The sequence below is a fragment of the Hyperolius riggenbachi genome, chromosome 5 (assembly GCF_040937935.1).
Source record: "Hyperolius riggenbachi isolate aHypRig1 chromosome 5, aHypRig1.pri, whole genome shotgun sequence".
NCBI lineage: Eukaryota > Metazoa > Chordata > Amphibia > Anura > Hyperoliidae > Hyperolius > Hyperolius riggenbachi.
The window spans coordinates 102069846-102090616 of record NC_090650.1 but is presented as its reverse complement, the minus strand read 5'-3'; the positions used below and the strand labels follow the sequence as shown (position 1 = coordinate 102090616).

The window sequence follows — 20771 nt, the reverse complement described above, 5'->3', positions numbered from 1 at the left end:
CCCGGTTCTCGTAGATGCAGGCAGCAGAGGACGGCGGCGTGGAATCGATCAGAGCGTATGGGGCTGGAGGAAGCCCCAGGTATGTATAACATCTTTTTTATTTTCCCTCTCAGGTTCATCTCTAGTTCCCTTTAAGGAGTCGGAGTCGGAGTTGGAGTCGGCGGTTTCGTAAACTGAGGAGTCGGAGTTGGAGTCAGAAGATTTTTGTACTGACTCCTCAGCCCTGGCTGAAACAATATTTTTTTATTGTGTCAGACACCAGAACATAAGTACCGTGCAGGCAGAATGTAACAATCCACTTCCATTGTGTGTTGGCATCCACCAAGCATGGCAAGGTGGGCGGGCGTTGAAGTGGAGGTGGGTACGTGGGCACTAGTAAGGCCTAATGATGACCGTTTTGCTTCTCTGTGAGATGCTTGATTCCATTGATGTCCCCAGGCTCTACTAGTGCCCACACACCTACCTCCCCACACTTGGCAGATACTGACACACGCTGGATGTGGTTTCATTTCAGTACATGCTGCCTGCACAGTACTTGTGTTCTGGTGTCTGACACAATAAAAGGACATTGCTTCAGCAATGGCTGGTGCAAGCCTCTTTGTCTTTCTCAGGGACAATTGGCTTCAAAACTAACAAACGGTACATTTTCATTGACCAAGGTGATTGCTTAGGACATTGGTCCTCAAACTAAGGCCCACGGACTGAATGCGGTCCCCTGAGGCTTTTTCACCGACCCACCACTCTCAAACTTTATTACTTATAGATGCGGTCCACTGCATCTTTAAATATTGGCAGCCTGCATATAGAATAGCAGTGCTGGCACCATCAATCCACACAGCAAGTGCAGATAGTATGACCTGCAACACAGCAAGTGCAGATAGTATGCCCTAGTGATGAGTGAAAATGCCAATATTCTTTTCACATACATTTTTTGTGAAAATAATGTTAAATTCGATTTTTAAGTGAAAATTCCAGTGAAAATGTGTATTGTTATGTATTGTTGCGCTGAAGAAGAAATATCGATTTTTTTCTGTGGTAAAAATAGAGATTTTTCACGTTTTTGCAGAAACCGCAAAAAATACAAACCTGTTTACCGTTAAAATCTCTCGAAATTAAAAATAGCATTTTCGATGTGAAAATGACTGACGAAAATGTCTGCGTACTTTGGCCCCCCCAGCAGTCTGAAGTATGTTTTTTTTTTTTTCACTATTAAAGTCAGTCTGAAGTATGTTGACACGGCCTTTGACTGAAAAAGTTAGGGGACCCTTGGCTTAGGACAATGTAATTCTGTCATGTTGGATCTCACCAAACTACTATTGTTATCTAATGGTAGTTCAACAATGGGTGCCTCCTCCTCATCCACCACACTCCCATCTCCACAGGGTATACTCAACAGATAATTGAGTTTTTTCTGAACAGAAACAATCTGTAATTATTTTTTTATGTGACTTTTGACTTGTTGGTCCAATTGGAGCCCAGGGCAGTTATGAAGGTCTTCCAGAATTGTAGGTATCTGGCTAAGGCTTTTACTATTCAGAGTTTCCTGGGAGTCCTACCAACTGAGCATGTGCAAGAAGCTCAATATACACAACTTTTACTGGTGTTTGAAGAAATAATCAATGGTTGTTTGACAGACACAGGTTATGTAAAACCACGTCAAATTCATTTTTGCAGGCTTTTTTGGCTTTTTTCCAACCTTGCTTGTTTTTGCGAGCTGCGTCAAAGTAAAAATTTCAGTTTAAAGCCTTTCTCCAGAGATCTGAAATATCATCTAATTAGCTTAGCAACCAAACTGCTAAACTGTTAACTTTCTTGCACTAACTTAAGTTTCTGTCGCAAAAAAGTCTTGACTTGAAATGTGGATAACATGACCAGAAGCAAAGGTGTATGTTACATATGCTGTGGGACCGGCTGCTACTGTTTACAGTGTATCATCCTGTAGTTCAAAATGCAACAAAGGCAAGCACAGAAGGAAACTCATAGAGAAGATTGCTGCCTATAGCACAGATAGTCTGTGGTGCCTGAAGTGTCCATTGTCTGGGCTCATGTTTAAGAATCTTAAGTGATCTATCTGACGTCAGTCAATCAAAAAGCTTATACACAGACAAAAAACAAACTCTGTCACTAAAGGTGGCCATACACTTATCCATTTTTTTCATCTATATCCGGCCGATTTGATCATTTAATCAAATCTGCTAGAAATTACTGTTACAAACAATTACTGATCAACTGAATTTTAACCATAATTGGTCGATTTAACCAATCGTGCAGGATGGAAGACTTCGGTCGAGCAGCGGGTCGGGTGTGCGTCACCAGTGGGGCTTTTCTGGCCTCTTCTCTCTCCTCTGTCTACTTCTTCCTCTCTTCACTCCTGAGTCCCAGGCACCTAAGTGACACACCAAATGCCAAATACTAAAAGCCTCTGGTGGTCACATAAGGTATCATGTACTACAGTGCCCCTAATGTTTGTGCTCTACAGAATTCCGACTCGGGAGTAAAGAAACGAGAAGGAGCAGCTGGCAGGTAGAAAGGAGACCAAGACCACGCAGCAGGCAGGTGAGATTATGCTTCGACTACACCTGTCTGTAGTGTGTGGAGGGATTCAAGAAGATAGATCCCTCTCTGATCAGATAATGATGGAGAGGGACCTATCTGTTGGTTTTATCAACCAGTGTATGGCCACCTTTAGTACCCACACAGTCAGGAAAACAATAGTGCCTAAAATGAGGCTGTAAATCTAGATTATTGTCTTGACCACAAGAAGACGTCCTGGCAATGTTTACAATGTGAAATCCTGTAAATTACCCCCCCCCCCCCCCCAATGAGGAAAGAGATCAGATGCACAAATTACATCTTGTAGCAGCTGATTCATTTAATCAGCGACTGTGGTGATTACTCATTGACTTGTTAATCCAAGCTTTTGTCTCCTTTTTTCTCATCTCTAACCATCTCTTCTATAAAACACAACCAATGCATGACTGTACTCATCACCCAATGGCATTAAATCTATTGATTTTACTGGGGTGCTAAAGGATCCAATCAAATACTACAGATTAATATCCACCCTTTTGCCAAATACATTTTTTATATGCAAGTTTTTTCAGGCAAAACTTAAAGTGCATCTGCTACCGCATAAAGCTGGACATTCTACCAGGTGTAGTACTGTTTGGGTGTCTGTTGGGATTTCCCCCACTTCTTATCCATGTGTGACTGGGGTGACCTTGACCCAGGTACTGAGGAGAAATCTATGTAAAAGTTACCTAAACAGCAACAAACAGGCCTTTATCCTAACCTAAATTAAAGAAACTTTATACTAACTCTACAAAATTTAAAAAAAAAAAGTAGAAGGAGTTATTCCTCAATGATATGTGCAACATATTTTGTTCAGCAGAGACCGAACAGAGCTCCAGTGTGTAAAAATAATTATTTCATTAACAGCATCAATACATGACAGTCTTATTACAGCCCGCATTAAATTTTATTCAGAATTATTGGGGGTGAGAAGACAAAGAAAACAAGTTAAGTCTGTGATATTTATATAAATCCGCTACATTTTAATTTACACCTGTTTCATAAAAGTGGAACTTTAAGTGTTTCCAGAATGTTAGACTTGCACTTGTGAGTTAGCGCTAGACCAAAGAATGAGTTTTTCTTACGCTTCACTCCTTCTGTATCGTTGCTGTTAAAATAAAATTCAATTGCACATTACAATTGAAAGAAATAGCAAAAGCTGTATTTAAGATGATGTTTATTGTCTGCTGACAGAATATCCTGCCAGTCATGTAAAATGCCTTCCTAACGTAGGGGGAGCTAAGAATTTCCTCTTTATCATAAATTGCCCATATAGTTAAAGTATGTTTGTCACACAAATCTTTACAGTAAACCTGATAAAAATGTAATGCTGTGTAATTAGTGACAGAGCTATGTAAAATTAAGAAGGTCCATCAAAAGGCCAGTCTTTCTGATCAAATTCTCCAAATTTTCTGGTTACTTTAGCATCCTGACTTAACTCTCAGATTACTTCTGCATCAACAAAGCAGATTATTTTGAGTTCCTAAAATGTGAAAGCCTCAATGAAGCTAGGGACTAGCTAAATAATCAGCAATTATTCTGCTCTTAATGTTCTATTGGTAGCTTCTTCTGTGCTGATCTTAAAATTGAACTAATCTCAGAACTTCCCCTCTGCCCTACAAGATAAGCAACAGCATAATAACCTTGAAAGAAAAATGTCTTAGTTACAACATATAGAACTCCTACAGAGATCCTGCAGAGTAAAATTCCTGGGAGCACAGAAAGGGTTAACCTCTGGTGTTTACATATTGGCCCAGTACAAAGGCAAACTTCTGCACAGTTCACACACAGCTGACAGCCTTGACTTACATTTGCTGACTACTTGCAGATAAGGGGGAATCAGACAGGCTATTCTCTGTAAACACATACAGGGTGAATATTTCAGCATGTGTTTTACTTGTCTGCTGTGCAAGAGTTTAGATCCGCTTTAAGATAGCCAGATATTTATAAATTGTCCCCGGATACGGTAAAAAGATAAATCCCTCTCTTATATCTAATCTCAAACTGACCAGAGAGGGATCTATTCCTTGGACACCACTGTATTCAAATTTTCACTAGATTTCACCATCTTTCGAACTGCAGTGTTGCATTGCTCAATGCTATGGGCTGTTGCTTTACTGACATTGCCACCTTGCCCCCGATTGACTAAGATTTTCAGTTCAGTCAGATTGTAATGTTGATGGATCTTCAGGGAAAATCGATCAAAATTATCAATCAATGTGATATGTTGGGGCCATGGGCGTAGCAATCACCCCTGTGACCCCTGCTATGGCAAGAGGGCCCAGAGGCTTTGGGGGCACCTGCTCATCCCTCTCCCCAACCACAAGTGCAGCCAGTTATCAAAAAAACCCTCTCTATTCGCTCACAAAAACCGTGTGCAGGAGCGTGTGCACTTTTTTCCTGCTTTCAGCCGCTGCTTCAGAGCAGAACACTCTGCTGCCGCTCGCTGGCTCCTGATCCGCATGGGGTTTGGGGACCAAGGTGGCCCCATGCTATCATTTTTGTAGGGGTGCCCTATTAAGTCTAGTTACGCCCCTGGTTAGGGCATAGATTTCTAGTAGATCCAATCAGAGTGATCAGTTCTGCCAAGAATCGACCAGAAAAATCTATTAATTCATGGCTTCCCCCAAGTTGACTGCAATGCACTGTAGTGTGTGTAAACAGAAAAGCAGCTAGGAGTAAATATAAACAGTGTTATTTGATGTTTACATAGAAAAAGAAGTGATAACTAAAGTCTACAAACACCAAGAGAAATGCCTAACTCCGTACTGGGGGGCACATAAACATAGCACCTACTATCATAAAATGCCAGCAACAATACAGGGGAGGAGGAGGGGATGACTGCTGGGATGTCTCTTCACAAATGCTGCAGAGGAGGGACTATACTGTATAATTAAAATGGGGCTGAAGGAATTTGGGAACCAGAAATATTCGCAAGTAAAATAACTGTAAATTACCAATATTTTACTACCGGTTCAATCGCTGCATAATTCCAATAGTAGTAAAGCAGTAATCTTTACCAATATTTTACTACGGCCTAACCTTAGGGCTGTTTCACACAGGCGGCGTCAGGGCGTCCTGTGACGTCTTGTTCGGAGGCGGCGGTACGGCGATCATCGCTTCCCGTCGCGATTGGCGTTTCTCGTCCCCGCAAGGGCACATGAAGCCGCGTGAGCTAGGTGACCCTGGACATTGTATACGACTTCTAGGGCTGGCTGAAACGACTCGTTAAATCGGGATTGGAACGCCGCATTTGTGCAATCGTTGGTAATCGCCGATAACCGTGCGATGCTAAACGCTCCCATTCACTTGTATTCAAACATTAAGCCGATGAGTCCCAAAGGCTTGTTGGTAAACGCCGCCATGCGTTCGTGTGAACCAGCCCTAACTCTCGCACGGCACCCCCCCGCGCTGATGCCTAACCCTACCCTCCGCAGCGATACAAATAACCCCCGAGCATCGTGATAGCCACAATTAACATTGTGGTCTATGGGGCACCTATTTCAACATAGCGCAGCACAATGGTGCCAAAATTAACTGTATTTGTAACTGTATTTCATCCTAGTAGTCACTCCTCTCTACCTATAGGCTGATAATGGACCAATAAAACACAACCACCAATCCAGGAAAATGTAAATTCTCTTTTCCGCTTGGAAACCACTTTTCCTTCTAGATTTGCCAGCTACAGCATCTAACGCGGCAAACAGCAGCAACCATCTTCATATCTACAGCTACCTCACAAATGATACTAATTAAAATAATGTCATCCCTCCCCCTTTTTTATATACATTTACTGTCATCATCTCTTTATTATCACCGTGAATAGATGGGGGGCTTGGGCAGCCTCATGGAGAACTACACTACTTCCTGTGTCACCATTACAGGACACAACACAGGTTCCTGGCAGCTAGAGACAGGTCTATATTACATGCATCTGTCACGGGATAAAACTTGCCAAAGCACCTGGCAATCATTTCAAGTTTCAAGTATAAAAATGGATAAGTGATGCTGAACAACATTACAAAACTCAAAACCGATGTTGAAAAGATGCAGATTGCTTACCAAAGGAGAAATACTGGTTTCATAAGAAACAGAAACCCCCTTCGGTTTATGGGATAATAATATGCATGCACATTTATAGTCACAGGGGGCTGAGAAAGAATAAGATATTTTATAGGTCGTGATATGTTTTAATGAGCCTACATACCAAACTTACAAGGTGTTCTTAAGAAAGGTTTCCCATAATGCAGACGATAATGCGACATGATAAAAAGACAATGACCCAAAGCCATTCACCATCAATAAAACACATAATAAACAAAACAAAAAGACAGAAATGTATAATCTACTCACAAATTGATCTTATTTAGAAAGGTGTCCGAGGGGAAACCTGACACAGAACGTTGGTGATGCCTCATAAAAGCCAGTTATTTTTCATGCTTTAAGCACATTCTATTGAGGATTAGCATCTAGCTGGAAGTAACTGATGGTAAAGATTAGAACTGTATTATCTCTCCATAGCATAAAATAAAAGCGGACCTGAACTCAGAACTTTCTCTCTGCTCTAAAAGATAAGCAACAGCATAATAATCTTTATAAAAAACATTTCTTTCTTACAGCTGATACAAATCCTGCAATTAATCTGCAGTGTGTCTACTTTCTGTTTTCATGGAAGACAGACATGGCAGACATAGGGTTAACATCCTGTGTTTACAAATTACCTTCTCTGCCGAGGCAGCCAGCTGACACCGCTGTGATTAGTCACAGAAGAGGGGGGAATTAGACAGTCTAAAATACATACAGGATACATTTTTCTATGTTTCCCTTTTGTCCTGTGCAAGAGTTCAGGTCCACTTTAACAGGCATGTGAAAATGGTATAAAAATGCTATTGATTGATTTATACTGCACATTTGTAGGCCCAGTTTAATTTCAGTTCCCAGTGCTATACAATATATGTTACCTGCTTTTTGGGACCATGTATATTGAAATCTATGCCATGTTTATGGATGTTTAATTCTGACACAGCATACAATTTACACACTATTGCCGGGATCACATACATGCACTGCTTCTAACTCAGCTGTCTAATGACAGCTGCGTTCACTGCTGCTAACTCAGCTGTCTAATGACAGCTGCGTTCTATGTACCAATCAAGAGCCAGTTTACTTGGCTCCTGACCTTGTGATCACACACAAACACACACACTCACACATACATATATATATCACACATACACCCCCCCCCCACACACACACACACACACACGCTTGAGAGGATGGGGTGCTGGGTGGAGTGTGACAGGATGATGGTGCTGGGTGAGGCTGGCTGAAGGTGCTGGATGGGGAGAGGCAGATTAGGGTGCTGGGTGAAGCTGGCAGATGGCAATGAGTGGGGAGAAACAGGTTATGGTGCTGGCTGAAGGTGGTGGGTGGTGAGAGAGAGGTGAGGATGGTGGCTGAGGCTGGAAGAGGGTAATGGGTCGTGAGAGACAGATGAGGGTGCTGGCTGAGACTGGCAGAGGGTGTTAGTCTGGTGAGAGACAGGTGAGGGTGCTGGATGAGGCTGGCAGAGGGTGGTGGGTGGTGAGGAACAGGTGAGGGTGCTGGCTGAGACTGGCAGAGGGTGTTAGTCTCATGAGAGACAGGTGAGGGTGCTGGATGAGGCTGGCAGAGGGTGGTCGGTGGTGAGGAACAGGTGAGGGTGCTGGCTGAGGCTGGCAGACGGTCATGGTCTGGTGAGAGACAGGAAATGGTGCTGGATAAGGCTAGCAGAGGATGGTGGGTGGTGAGGAACAGGTGAGGATGCTGGCTGAGGCTGGCAGAGGGTGATGGCCTGGTGAGAGACAGGTAAGAGTGCTGGCTGAGGCTGGTAGAGCCTGATGGGTGGCAAGGAACATGTAAGGGTGTTGGCTGAGGCTGACAGAAAGTGACGGGTGGCCCAGTGGAGCTTGCTCGGCTGACCAGAGGTGGATGGATATTGCACAGTAGGGGCTTTAGTAGCAAAGTCACTCACTGAAAAATAGAAGCTTCAACAGCCGACCACTCCAGCTCCGCCTCCCTGAACTAATGTGCAATTACAAGGGAGGTGGGGCTTAGAAGAAACAACAGACGCAAGAAAGGCACTCTGGGGGATGGAGAGGAGGGACCAGGATGATGTTTAGGTGCTGCACGTTGCCACAGTGTTCTGGGGGAGCTGAAGCCCATGGGGAGGAATGACAGTTGAATGGGGAGCAAACGATGAGTACCCCCGGCAGTGGTCTGGCGTTCCCCCGCGGGTACTCATACCACATGCCAAGGAACCCTGGCCTATAGCATGTAACCTACGATCACGTACTGCTGTGTTACTTCCTGGTCAGAGGTGCTTTGTATCTTCTGGGGGCCCAGCAATGCCCCTGGTGTAGGGGCCAAGAATTTTTTTTCTTCTTGCCCCATTAGCTACTTGGCCTACAAACTGTTTTGACCAATAAGATCAGATATAGGTTCCACACGTACACCTAAACTGTAGAGTAGTATTTTAGAATAGTTAAAAAACAAAAAAAACAAATGAAAGTCAGTACGCCTGTCAGGCCTGTATGTGGCTGAATGTAAGGAAGATGATGCCCCTTCACACAGAGACCGGCAAAGTTTTAGAAAATGTTTGATCCATTTAATGTCTTTGAAGGCAAAAAACAGACTTAGTATACATAAAATTAGCATATAAAAAAGCATAATTCCATATACTTGGTGGGTGGAGGCACCAAGGTTTATTTTGTGCACTATAACTCTCAAAATACTCAGTTGAGTTGTATTGGCTGCCTTGGCTGCTTTGTTATGTATGGGAGAGATGAGCCTTTTTAAGTTTTTTTTTCAATTACTTGATATAATTTCGAAGAAAGAATTAGGGTACTCACAAAGGAAGGTTGCAAAAGGGGCAACCAATTACTGCAAGCAGGTAGATTTCTACAAACCTGTCTCCACTTGGGTGTCCAGCTGGAGCTGGATGTGGTTGGACTCTTGGGAAAAACAGCAAAAGGTACTATTGATGGCAAAGCCACTAGGTACCAGGGTACACCACTCCCAAAGGAGGATGAAAGTCACAAAGGGGGTAAGGGGCGCCCAGAAGTAGATAAAACTGTTGTAAAAACAGCTAAAAATAGAAAAATAGAGGTGGCTTACAGAACTGGTACCAAAACCTCTAAAACACTGGGCACAGGAGAATATCAAGGACATTTCTGCAACTTGAAGAACAATAACCCAGGATTGAACCTCATCCCAATCACTAGCTTATACACCCTTTCCTACCAGAAATCTTTCACTTTTCTCGATTAGATCATCAGGGGAATCTGTGTGGCTGATATTGCGGTGAAACCCCTTCCACAGTATGATGCCATTGCCATGGTCACGACAGTTTCCTGTCTGTGAACCTCATTGTATTGTGGGAAATAGCCTATATAAAAACATAGCTTATCAAAAAGTGGGTGTATTTATAGATTGGTGCTGTCTAGTTTTTTGATTGTCCAGTAGTAAAGATGATAACTAGCAGGCTCATTACGGATCAAAGAACATGGACAAATTACACAGCAAATATCAATTATTTCTTGATGTATCTTCTATTTTTTAAATCCTCACCTTGCAATTTTATTTATTTTCTTTCAGTAAAGTTCCTCTTTAGGATCTATCTCTACTACTGGGAGTGCGGCTGTCAAGGATCCTCGCAAGCCCAAACACAGGCGGGAATAATTCTGTAAGACTTATTGGAGGTTGCAGTTCCCCTGGAACCGGAAATTTTAAACATTACACGTTTATCCTGGTGTTTTAATTTATTGCTTTAATTTATTGCACTACTGGCTCCTGATATTTGCCTTCTTTGTGTTTTTCTTGGTCCACAGAGTACCTTGGCCCACAGAGTACCTTGGCCCACAGAGTACCTTGGCCCTCCCCTCTTCAGATCATTGCATATAGCCAGAGGCGCTGACTGTATCTAATGACACTATGCCTTGTCTCCACTTATGTTGTACGTTATCACAGATGGAACTAACACCCTTCTAACTTCAGGGAACTATTTTGTCCAAGCATAAGGCCTGTTTGGTCTTCGAGCATAATCAATAAAATTACTGGCGCCAACTTATAAGGAAGGAGTTTTGCCAGACTTTTGTCATCATAGTTTAACACTTTATGACCAATTTCTTTTGGGATCTTTCCTTTCATGAATAAAATTATACAGTCCTCATTTCGAGAGGGATTTAGAATCCCTACAGTGTAGGGTTTTAAGGGAGACATGAAGTGCCTTGTTCTTGGGAGTAATTGCCTACTGTAAGGGACAGCAATATAGCAGAAAATTAATTAATGCTGCATTTTACTCTGAGAGACACGTACTTCTTATAAGTACATGTGCATGTATATTTTAAATTACATTTCTGTGGCTGGAGTTGAGCCGTAAAAGAAACCAGAGGTGAAAAGGACACAGAGGCTGACATGCTTATTTCCTTTTACACAATACACATTGCCTGGCTGTCCTGTTGATCCCCTGCCTCTAATATTTTAAGCCATAGTCCCTGAAGCAGAAAAGATTTCTATGACAAATCTGGCAAGATTAGCTGCATGCTTGTTTCCTGTGTGTGATTCAGACACAACGGACCAGAAAGATCAGCTGGACTGCCAGGCAACTCCTATTGTTTAAAAGTAGAAACAGTAAATATGGTAGCTTCCTTAGGTCTCACACCTCGGGTTCCTTTTAAGCTATTGGGACTGCTATGCTTTAGAGGAGATAGATTAAAGTAAAAAGGACATAAGTAATCTCACACTGCATGGTATCCTTATTTTGGAAGGCACTCTTGTAAAATGCAGATGTTCTTATTTAAACACACAGGAAAGATAGTATTATTATAGTATGTATCGTAAAATACACAGTGTATTACCTGATAACAAGTTATCATTCTTTATTGATGGAAACTTCAAGGTCATCTCATGCTTATGTCTGTGAATCATCAGGTGATCCTCAGTGGGGAATCGCTGCAAAGATAAAATATGTAAAGTCTGTAACAAATCCTTGTCCGTTTCAAGTGTGAGCTGCGTGCAGGTAACTCAATCACGTTACATCTTCCAGGACATAAATAAGTAACAGGAAATTAGTTAGAGTGGGTGTTACCTTATAGAAAGAATACAACATCAATTACCTACTGGTTAGGCAGGGACAATAAGAAAGAGCTCACAGCCGGAAGGTAGGGAGAAACACAAGAAACAATTGAATCCGTGTTACCTTGATTATGTCCACTTATACAGATTGAGAAACACGCTACCCTAAAGACCCGTACACACGACCAACAATCCCCGAATGTCATCTGCATTTGGTCTGTTGGATGACAATCAGGCAATGTACGCATGGTGGACAACTAGACAAGAGACTGATAACAGCGGTTTGCTTAATCCATCTGGCGGATCAACTCACACGACTGTTATCTCGCAGTTGCTCATGTGTGTATAAGTCATTTGAGCAACATGCGCTTGTTTTAAATGCGGCCATGTTGTACAGTCCGTCGTTTTGCTTGAGCGTGCAGTATGTAAAGGAATTGGTCATTCAGTTGGTTGGTACTCGGAAACTACAACTTATGTAAACGGTTTGTCATGGGGTCGGTCATGTCGCGGAGTTGGTTGTGCACATTGTTGGACCTGTGTATGAGCCTTAAAACCAGGGCCGGCCTTTGACCTGAGCGACCGGAGCGATCGCTCAGGGCGCCGGGCCGCCGGCTTCCAGGGGGGGCGCCGCGCCGCTCTCCTGCCCCCCGGCCGCATATTGTTTATTTTTATCTGCTCACTTGCGGCGGCTTGCGCCGCGCGACTGTCTCCCTCTGGCTCCGCCCCCTGGTGCCGCTGGGGGTGATGGGGGCGAAGACCAGAAACAAGTGCTGGAGCCTGCAGCCTCTTGGAGGCAGTGTCTGTGTTAGTCTCCGCCCCGCGCTGCTGGCCCCGTGCGTGATAGGAGGAGGATGGAAGCCCGCCGTGTGCCAGGCCAGCCTCCCTGCCTTGACCTGGCTGTGTGTGGCAGTGGGTGACTGTCCCTCGAGACCCCGGCTGGCCATCGCCCCAAGACCCCAACTGACTAGACAGACCATGTCACCAGCAAAAGTAAGGCTCCGCTCCCCATCCCATATATATATATATATATGCAGCCATGAGATGTGTGTATATATATATGCAGCAGCCAGCAGATGAGATGAAATATAATAGATGCAGCAGCCAGCAGATGAGATTCCCAGCTGAGCTGACCACCCTGTGATCAAAGCAAAATGTAACACAACAGACAGCACAAGTGTGTGTGTGTGTGTGTGTATATATATATATATATATATATATATATATATATATATATATATATATATATATATATATGGGATGGGGAGCGGAGCCTTACTTTTGCTGGTGACATGGTCTGTCCAGTCAGTTGGGGTCTTGGGGCGATGGCCAGCCCGGGTCTCGGGGTCTCGAGGGACAGTCACCCACTGCCTCACATAGCCAGGTCAAGGCAGGGAGGCTGGATGTATATAGCTTTGATCATACAGCGGTCAGCTCAGCTGGGAATCTTATCTGCTGGCTGCTGCATATTATAGGCAACTAAAGGGGGATCTGGTAGCCTAAGTACGTACACACACACACACACACACACACACACACACACACACACACACACACACACACACACACACACACACACACACACACACACACACAGTGGGGGTCTGCCTATATACATACACACTAAAGGGGGGGATCTGCCTACACTAGTAGCCTATATACACTAAGGGGGAGATCTGCCTATAGTAGGCAGATCCCCCCCTTAGTGTATATAGCCTCTACTAGTCTTGTATATTTAGGCAGATCCCCCCTTTAGTGTATATATAGGCAGATCCCCCTTAGTGTATATATTATATATACACACACTAAGGATCTGCCTAATATATGTACACTAAAGGAGGGGACTTGCCTACAAGACGAGTAGCCTATATACACTAATGGGGGATCTGCTTATAATAGGCAGATCCCCCTTGGTGTATATATTATATATACACTATTTATTTAAGTATTTATAGCGCCGACATATTACACAGCGCTGTGCAGAGTATATATTGTCTTGTCACTAACTGTCCCTCAGAGGGGCTCACAATCTAGTCCCTACCAAAGTCATATGTCTATGTATGTATCGTGTAGTGCATGTATCACAGTCTAGGGCCAATTTTTTAGGGGGAAGCCAATTAACTTATCTGTATGTTTTTGGGATGTGGGAGGAAACCAGAGTGCCCGGAGGAAACCCACACAGACACGGGGAGAACATACAAACCCCTTCAGATAGTGCCCTGGCCGGGATTCAAACCAGGGACCTATCGCTGCAAGGCGAGAGAGCTAACCACTACGCCACCGTGCTACCCATACACTAAGGGGGGATCTGCCTAATATATATACACTAAAGGTGGGATCTGCCTACAAGACTAGTAGCCTATATACACTAAGGAAGGGGGGGGGGATCTGCCTATAATAGATAGATCCCCCCTTAGTGCATATAGGCTACTAGTCTTGTATATGTAGGCAGATCCCCCCTTTAGTGTATATATAGGCAGATCCCCCCTTGGTGTATATATCTGCCTATATATACACTAAAGGGGGGGATCTGCCTATATATACACTAAAGGGGGATCTGCCTACATATACAAGACTAGCAGCTTATATACACTTGGGGCCCTTTTACAAAATCAGTTGCTCTCAGTTAAAACGGAAAGAAAACTGATTTTCAAAGTAAGTCCCATGTTTTCCTATGGCTCCTTTCACGCTTAACGCGTTTCAACTGAAATCTTTTTCCCAATGCACTGCGTGGTGTGTGTAGAGAGGATGAACGGGGGGGGGGGGGGGCACCAAAATCTGGTTACGCTCAGGGCGCTGTGAAACCTAAGGCCGGCCCTGCTTAAAACACCGCTCCCAACTCCTCTTTGGGCAACAAGTCCCGCTGTTCAAGCTCATTCCAGAAATGTTGTACAGATCTATGAAAATGTATGTATTTTTGTATTAAGAATACTTTACGCTTTATTCCCATCCTTTTTATTGACATATTCCTTATTTTTTTATGTTAATATGAAGGAAAGCTATAGATGACAGAAAGGGCCAGTGTGGTTTGAATTTTAAAAATACAAATTACTAATATGCCGATGTGTGGATATGCCGACCCTCCCCTTTTGGCCTACAAAATAGGCCAAATGTTGTGACATGCCAGTAAGCTCCCCCCCAAAGTGCCTCCCTACAGCCGCCCCCCCCCCCCCCCCATGCAGAGCTACATCACCAATACAGAACTACAAAATACAAAAAAGATATTGCAGTTTTAGAGCAGGTGCAGAGACGAGCAACAAAATTGATGCGTGGGATGGAAGGTCTCACTTATCGAGAAAGGTTAGATAAACTGGGTTTATTTAGTCTAGAGAAAAGACGCCTTAGAGGGGATCTAATTAACATGTATAAATACATCAGAGGGCAATATAATACCTTGGCGGATGAGCTTTTTGTCCCTAGGCCTTCTCAAAGGACTAGAGGACATGATCTGCGCATGGAGGAAAAACGTTTTAGCCATTTATTTAGGAAAGGGTTCTTTACAGTAAGAGTGATTAAGATGTGGAATGCATTGCCACAGGAAGTCGTTATGGCAAACTCTATACCTGCATTTAAAGGGGGCTTAGATGCTTTCCTTGAGTTGAAAGACATCCATGGCTACAATTACTAGGTAATGCCTAATGATGTTGATCCAGGGATTTTATCTGATTGCCATCTGGAGTCGGGAAGGAATTTTTCCCTTTAGGGGCTAATTGGACCATGCCTTGTAAGGGTTTTTTCGCCTTCCTCTGGATCAACAGGGATATGTTAGGGAGCAGGCTGGTATTGTACTTTATACTGGTTGAACTCGATGGATGTATGTCTTTTTTCAACCAAAATAACTATGTAACTATGTAACTATGTAACTAATGCAGCTGTCGGACAGCCCATGTCGGACCCACAGGCCCAGGGGCCCCGGTGTGGACACAACCTCTGCATTCCACTGCCTTTACTGTCTTCACTTTAACCTGTAGCCTCTGAAATTAGCTAGAATTCTGCAGCTTAAACTCTGACTCAATAAACTCTGTGAACATTCATTTAATCTTTCTTTATGGACTTCACTATACCACTGTAATACATAATAAAATTTTAAGAAGAACCCAAATAATTTATAGTAAGTCTTTAAATCATTTATATAAACTCCTCTAAAAGGCTTGTTGTCTGCCAACCCAGTATCTGGCTGCACCTGTCAGTATGACAACACTGCTGAAATTATTACCGCTGTGTTATTGTGGCTAAACTCTGCAAACAATTCTGACTCATTGAAATAATAAATTAACCAAATCAGCAACTCGGCTGCATTCCTGAGCATCAATCTGCCATGTCTGCTTACAGTGATTGTTTCTAATAGTATTTATGTAATGCTAATTCGCTTTCCTGATGACCACAACAAATCACAAGGAGCAGAGGCCAAGCAATCCCTCGGCAGCTCTATGAGATCATTTGTAGCTGTAATACAATATTTGGAGGCAATCACTCAGGTAACCCTGCAGAGCAGTACCCCAAAGTTATGTACAGGTAGAAGATGGCCATTTACAGTCAGAATGAGCCATATCTACAGTATACATTTGCATTTGTCTACACCAATGTCTTTGCCTACTCTGATTGGGGGTGTAGTGATGCTCTATGTTGATATCTACTAGCTGTCAGTTAACTATTTATACATGTCTGCTGTGCAGATGTGTCGCTCTGGTAGACAGAGTTGAGGGTACAGTCGGTATGGGGAAGGGAGAAAGAACAACTGTATGGTGAAGATAGAGTGGCTCCAGGTGGGCTGGGTAAGGAGAGGTGTCTGGCTCTTCTACTGACCACATATGCTATTTCTCCATTGTAATTGCCTGATGAAGCGGGATCAAACCTGCGAAACGCGTTGCATTGTCCACGAAGTATGTAAATAAACTTGCCTCCGCATGTTTTCAACTTTTGACATAATTTTATCCTTTTGCTACCTCTGTATCTATACTACGCTACAACACAGTCATTGCAGTCATTCTAAATAAACTTGAGTTGACTTGTTTTGGAGTTACGAATAAAGTATTTTTTGCTGATAAGTAACTGTTTTGAGTCTACTTGGGGAGGTAAGTCCACCACTGCCTTAAACTGCTTTTAAATATTTGACTCTGCTTCTGGCACCTCTGTTCAAATACTAATTATACGTTTTAGTCCACCCTTGGTGGAGGGGTGATACCCCGCTATTTATTTCCTGTTTACAGAGAGCGTCTTCTTAATCCGAGTGGGGTCGGGTCTAATCTCCATAGCCGGCCTTTGACCTGTGCGACCAGGGCGGTCGCTCAGGGAGCCGGCTTCCAAGGGGGCGCCTATAGCTGGCTACCTTTTACTGAGGGCACCAACACATGGCTACCTATACTGGAAGCACCAATACCTGGCTACCTATGGGAGCGATGGAGACCTTCAACTGACTTCCTATACTGGGGGCACCTATGCTTGGCAACCTATATTGAGTGCACCTACACATGAGATCCTATACTGGGGGCACCTATACCTGGCTACCTACCCATAAGGGTGGTTTTTTTGGGGGGGGTGCACTGCAGCTTTAACGCGTGGTGCAAATTGTCGTTGCTGTACTATCATTCTAAATGGGGGGTGGAGGGGGGCGGCTAACGATCCCACTGATTGTTTTTATTAATATTCCTGAAAGGTTCTAGCCCTTATTTTTAAGTATATTCAGAATAATGCACTCTTTCCATCCATTCGTGGCTATTAATAGTATCTTCTCTATTATACATATGTGATGTGTCACAGAGATCTGAGCGTTTGGTGTGATGTGTCACAACGTCAAAAAGGTTGAGAACCACTGTCCTTAGAGATATCTCAGGAGAAAAGGTGAATTGCATATGGGCCTGTGTGTGTGCGCATGCGTGTGTGCGCGCACGTGGAAAGAGGATGAAGGGGTGGGGCGCAAAAATCAGGTTTCGCTCAGGGCGCTGTGAAACCTAAGGCCAGCCCTGCTAATCTCCCCACCTGCCGTCACAGTGGTTGCCTTAGCGGGAACCCACCTTTGTAAATACTCCCATTTTTGTTATATAAAAATACTGTCTGGTACAAACTTACTACACTATCAAGGGCTAACAATTATCTCCTCCTCTGTATCTTTTGAGTTGGGAGGAAAAAGTTATTTTTTACTTACCTTGGGCTTCTTCTAGCCCCCTGTAGCCTTACACGTTCCTCTGTTTCCTCAGGATCTGTTGCGTTCTGCCCTGTGTCTACAATGATCACTCACAGCCCATACAATTCTGTGGGCCTGTTCACAGTACTGCATTGTAACTGATCGTGTTACTCTAGCTCACTACATGCAAGCATTGTATTGAAGTCTATTGCAGTTCACACTCAATATAACACATTATAACACGTGCAATATACAACTGACCACTGTGAACCTAGCCTACAACTCGCCATTCAAACATCGATTTTGATCACCCAAATGGGCCCCACCAGCCAGCAATCGTGCCCTCTTTGGGTTTCTCCAAACATTTGACGCTGGAGCTGCCCCCTACTGACAGCGTCTTACATCCATACTGTACTGCGAGGAAACAGTAGCATACGTTCAGTATGTAAGAGGGCAAGGCTGCACTCCTTCAGTATAAGACTTTAATGAGTACATGGCGTCTAGGCACCGCTCAGTTCAGCGTGGGGAGAGCCGAATGACAGCTCTTCCTGCTGCCGTTAAATACTATTCCCCTCTAAGTTGTCGCAACTTGGAGGGAGATGTATTTCCGAATTACCGATATACGGGGAGCACAGCATGGCATTGTTGCTATGATGGTGCCCGAAATAACCTGCTTCAGGCTTTCATAGGAGAACATCCTCTCAGTGAGGGGAAGCAGAGCCATAAAGGGTTAAATCTTATTAGCTGTTATAAAAACAACATCATATAATAATAATAGTAGTAATAATAATAATAATAAAAACTGCAATAAGCAAGCCTCATGAACAGATGAATGTTATCGGACCAGAGCCTTTAGTTTAAAGGTTCGTATACACGTCCGATAAAGATCGTTCGTTACGAACGATTCGTGACGTTTACACGATATTCAAATTAGACTGAAAAGATCGTTCGTAATGAACGATTGTGTACACACGTGAACGATATAAGTATAAAGTACTGAACGACGAACGATAAAAAAATGCGTGCGCAAACGGAAGTGACGTTATGACAGGCAATAAGAACATGCGTTATCGGACGATCTTTGTACACACTGCAACGATTGAACGATTATCTTTCGAAAAAATCCGCCGGGTTGGATCGGTCCGATTGAACGATAACGATCGTTATCGTTCACAAAAACGATCGTTCACACTTTTTGAACGCACGATTATCGTTCCGATTGTCGTTATCGTTCGTTTTTGAACGATCGTTATCGTACGTGTGTACTCAGCTTAACTTTCAATAAGATGAATACTGAATACTTAGTAAGAAATTACCTGTGAGCAGCCAGGAGCATTGCATACAAAGGACCGGTCCTGCTCCAAATTCATCTCTTATTCTTCATATATCTGAAAGGAAAAAGTCTCTAATTAATGTATAATCATATACTATAATTAATCATTAATAAGGCAAGGAGATGCATCAGGATTTATTTGTTAAAGCTGGAGAGAAGAAGAAATGCACTGTTATCATTAAACAATATGTTCAGTCATTACCTTCCTTTCTCTGATCTGCACTACAAGAGTCATAACAACCTTTGCTGCTTTTCCTCCAGTTTCCGCTGTTTAGGACAATCGTTCCTAGGCAGCCCTCCAGCTGCTCCAGAATCATGAAGAGCAGCATTGCATGGCGGTGCTGATTAACACTACAATATGTATCTCAGGTGCGAAAATTTGATCAGATTTGTGGAATCAAAATAATGGGAAAGGATCAATTGTTCCCACAAATGAATTGATTAGGGCACTTTGGGTTGATTCACAAAACCGTGCTATGACAAATAGAACGCCTTATCAAAGATAACACGCCTTATCAAAGTTAACACGCCTTATTAGAGTAGTATACCGAGCGCCTCAGGGCAGGACGAGTGCCATTGCCAATTAGCAGGCATACGTTCGTAGCGCTCGCTATGCTACTCTGATAAGGCATGTTATCTTTGATACGGCGTGTTATCTTTGATACGGCGTGTTATCTCTGATGATCCGTGCTATCTCTGATAAGGTGTGCTATTTGTCATAGCACGGTTTAGTGAATCAACCTCTTTGTCTCTTTAGATATAATTATAAAATCCAACATTCCAATCGACAATATTCTGTTTTCCAAATGACCAAAGAATCTTTTCACATCAATTTTCTCCACATACTGCGTGTCCAATTTAGTCGTAAAATTCTGATCAATTGATGGCATCTGTGTTAAATAGTGTACTGTTAATGGGTACCTTAAAGGACAACTGAAGCGAGAGGGATATGGAGGCTGCCATATGTATTTCCTTGTAAGCAATGTCAGTTACCTAGCTATATTTTCCTTGTAAGCAATGTCAGTTACCTGGCTATCTTGCTAACCCTCTGCCTCTAATACTTTTAGCCATAGACCCTGAACAAGCATGCAGCAGATCAGGTGTTTCTGACATTGTTGTCAGATCTGACAAGATTAACTGCATGCTTGTTTCTGGTGTTATTCAGACACTACTGCAGCCAAATAGACCAGCAGGGCTGCCAGGAAACTGGTATTGTTTAAGAGGAAATACATATGGCAGCTTCCATAAATCTTTCACTTCAGTTGTCCTTAAGACTTGTTCTCCTGTGGGCCGCAGTGCTGAAGATCATTATTTAAATTTGGTAAACATAATAAAGATTCAGACCTGTGGCAAGATCTTACACCCAGCAGAGCTCGCTACATACATACAAAACTATTATTTCCAACATGTCTGATCAGCTTGGCGGGCAAGTCCAGGACTAGACATTAAATGCTCGTATTCAAGTGAATGGGAGCGTTTGTACTGGGCTTTTACCGGCATTTGCGCAAACGTGGAGTTCCGATCCCAATTTTTCCCATCATTTGAGGTGACCCCAGACGCTACATGTAGCGTCCAGGGTCGATTAACCACCACGTCTAGTGTACCCCTATGGGGCCGAAAAACGCAGACCAT

At 43.2% G+C, this 20771-nt stretch overlaps 1 protein-coding gene across 8 annotated transcripts in view; it reads right to left on the bottom strand.

Annotated features, from left to right (window-relative positions):
- Nucleotides 1-20771, bottom strand: part of CREB5 (cAMP responsive element binding protein 5) — an 839414-nt gene that overhangs the window by 443748 nt on the left and 374895 nt on the right. For all 8 annotated transcript variants that reach the window (XM_068236067.1, XM_068236066.1, XM_068236068.1 and 5 more), the window contains 2 exons: nucleotides 19123-19194; nucleotides 11469-11562 (listed from right to left, as the gene is read on the bottom strand). In XM_068236067.1, the coding sequence (XP_068092168.1) occupies nucleotides 11469-11562; nucleotides 19123-19176 (148 nt within the window). In that variant the 5' untranslated portion in view covers nucleotides 19177-19194. The remainder of the gene's footprint in view (nucleotides 1-11468; nucleotides 11563-19122; nucleotides 19195-20771) is intronic.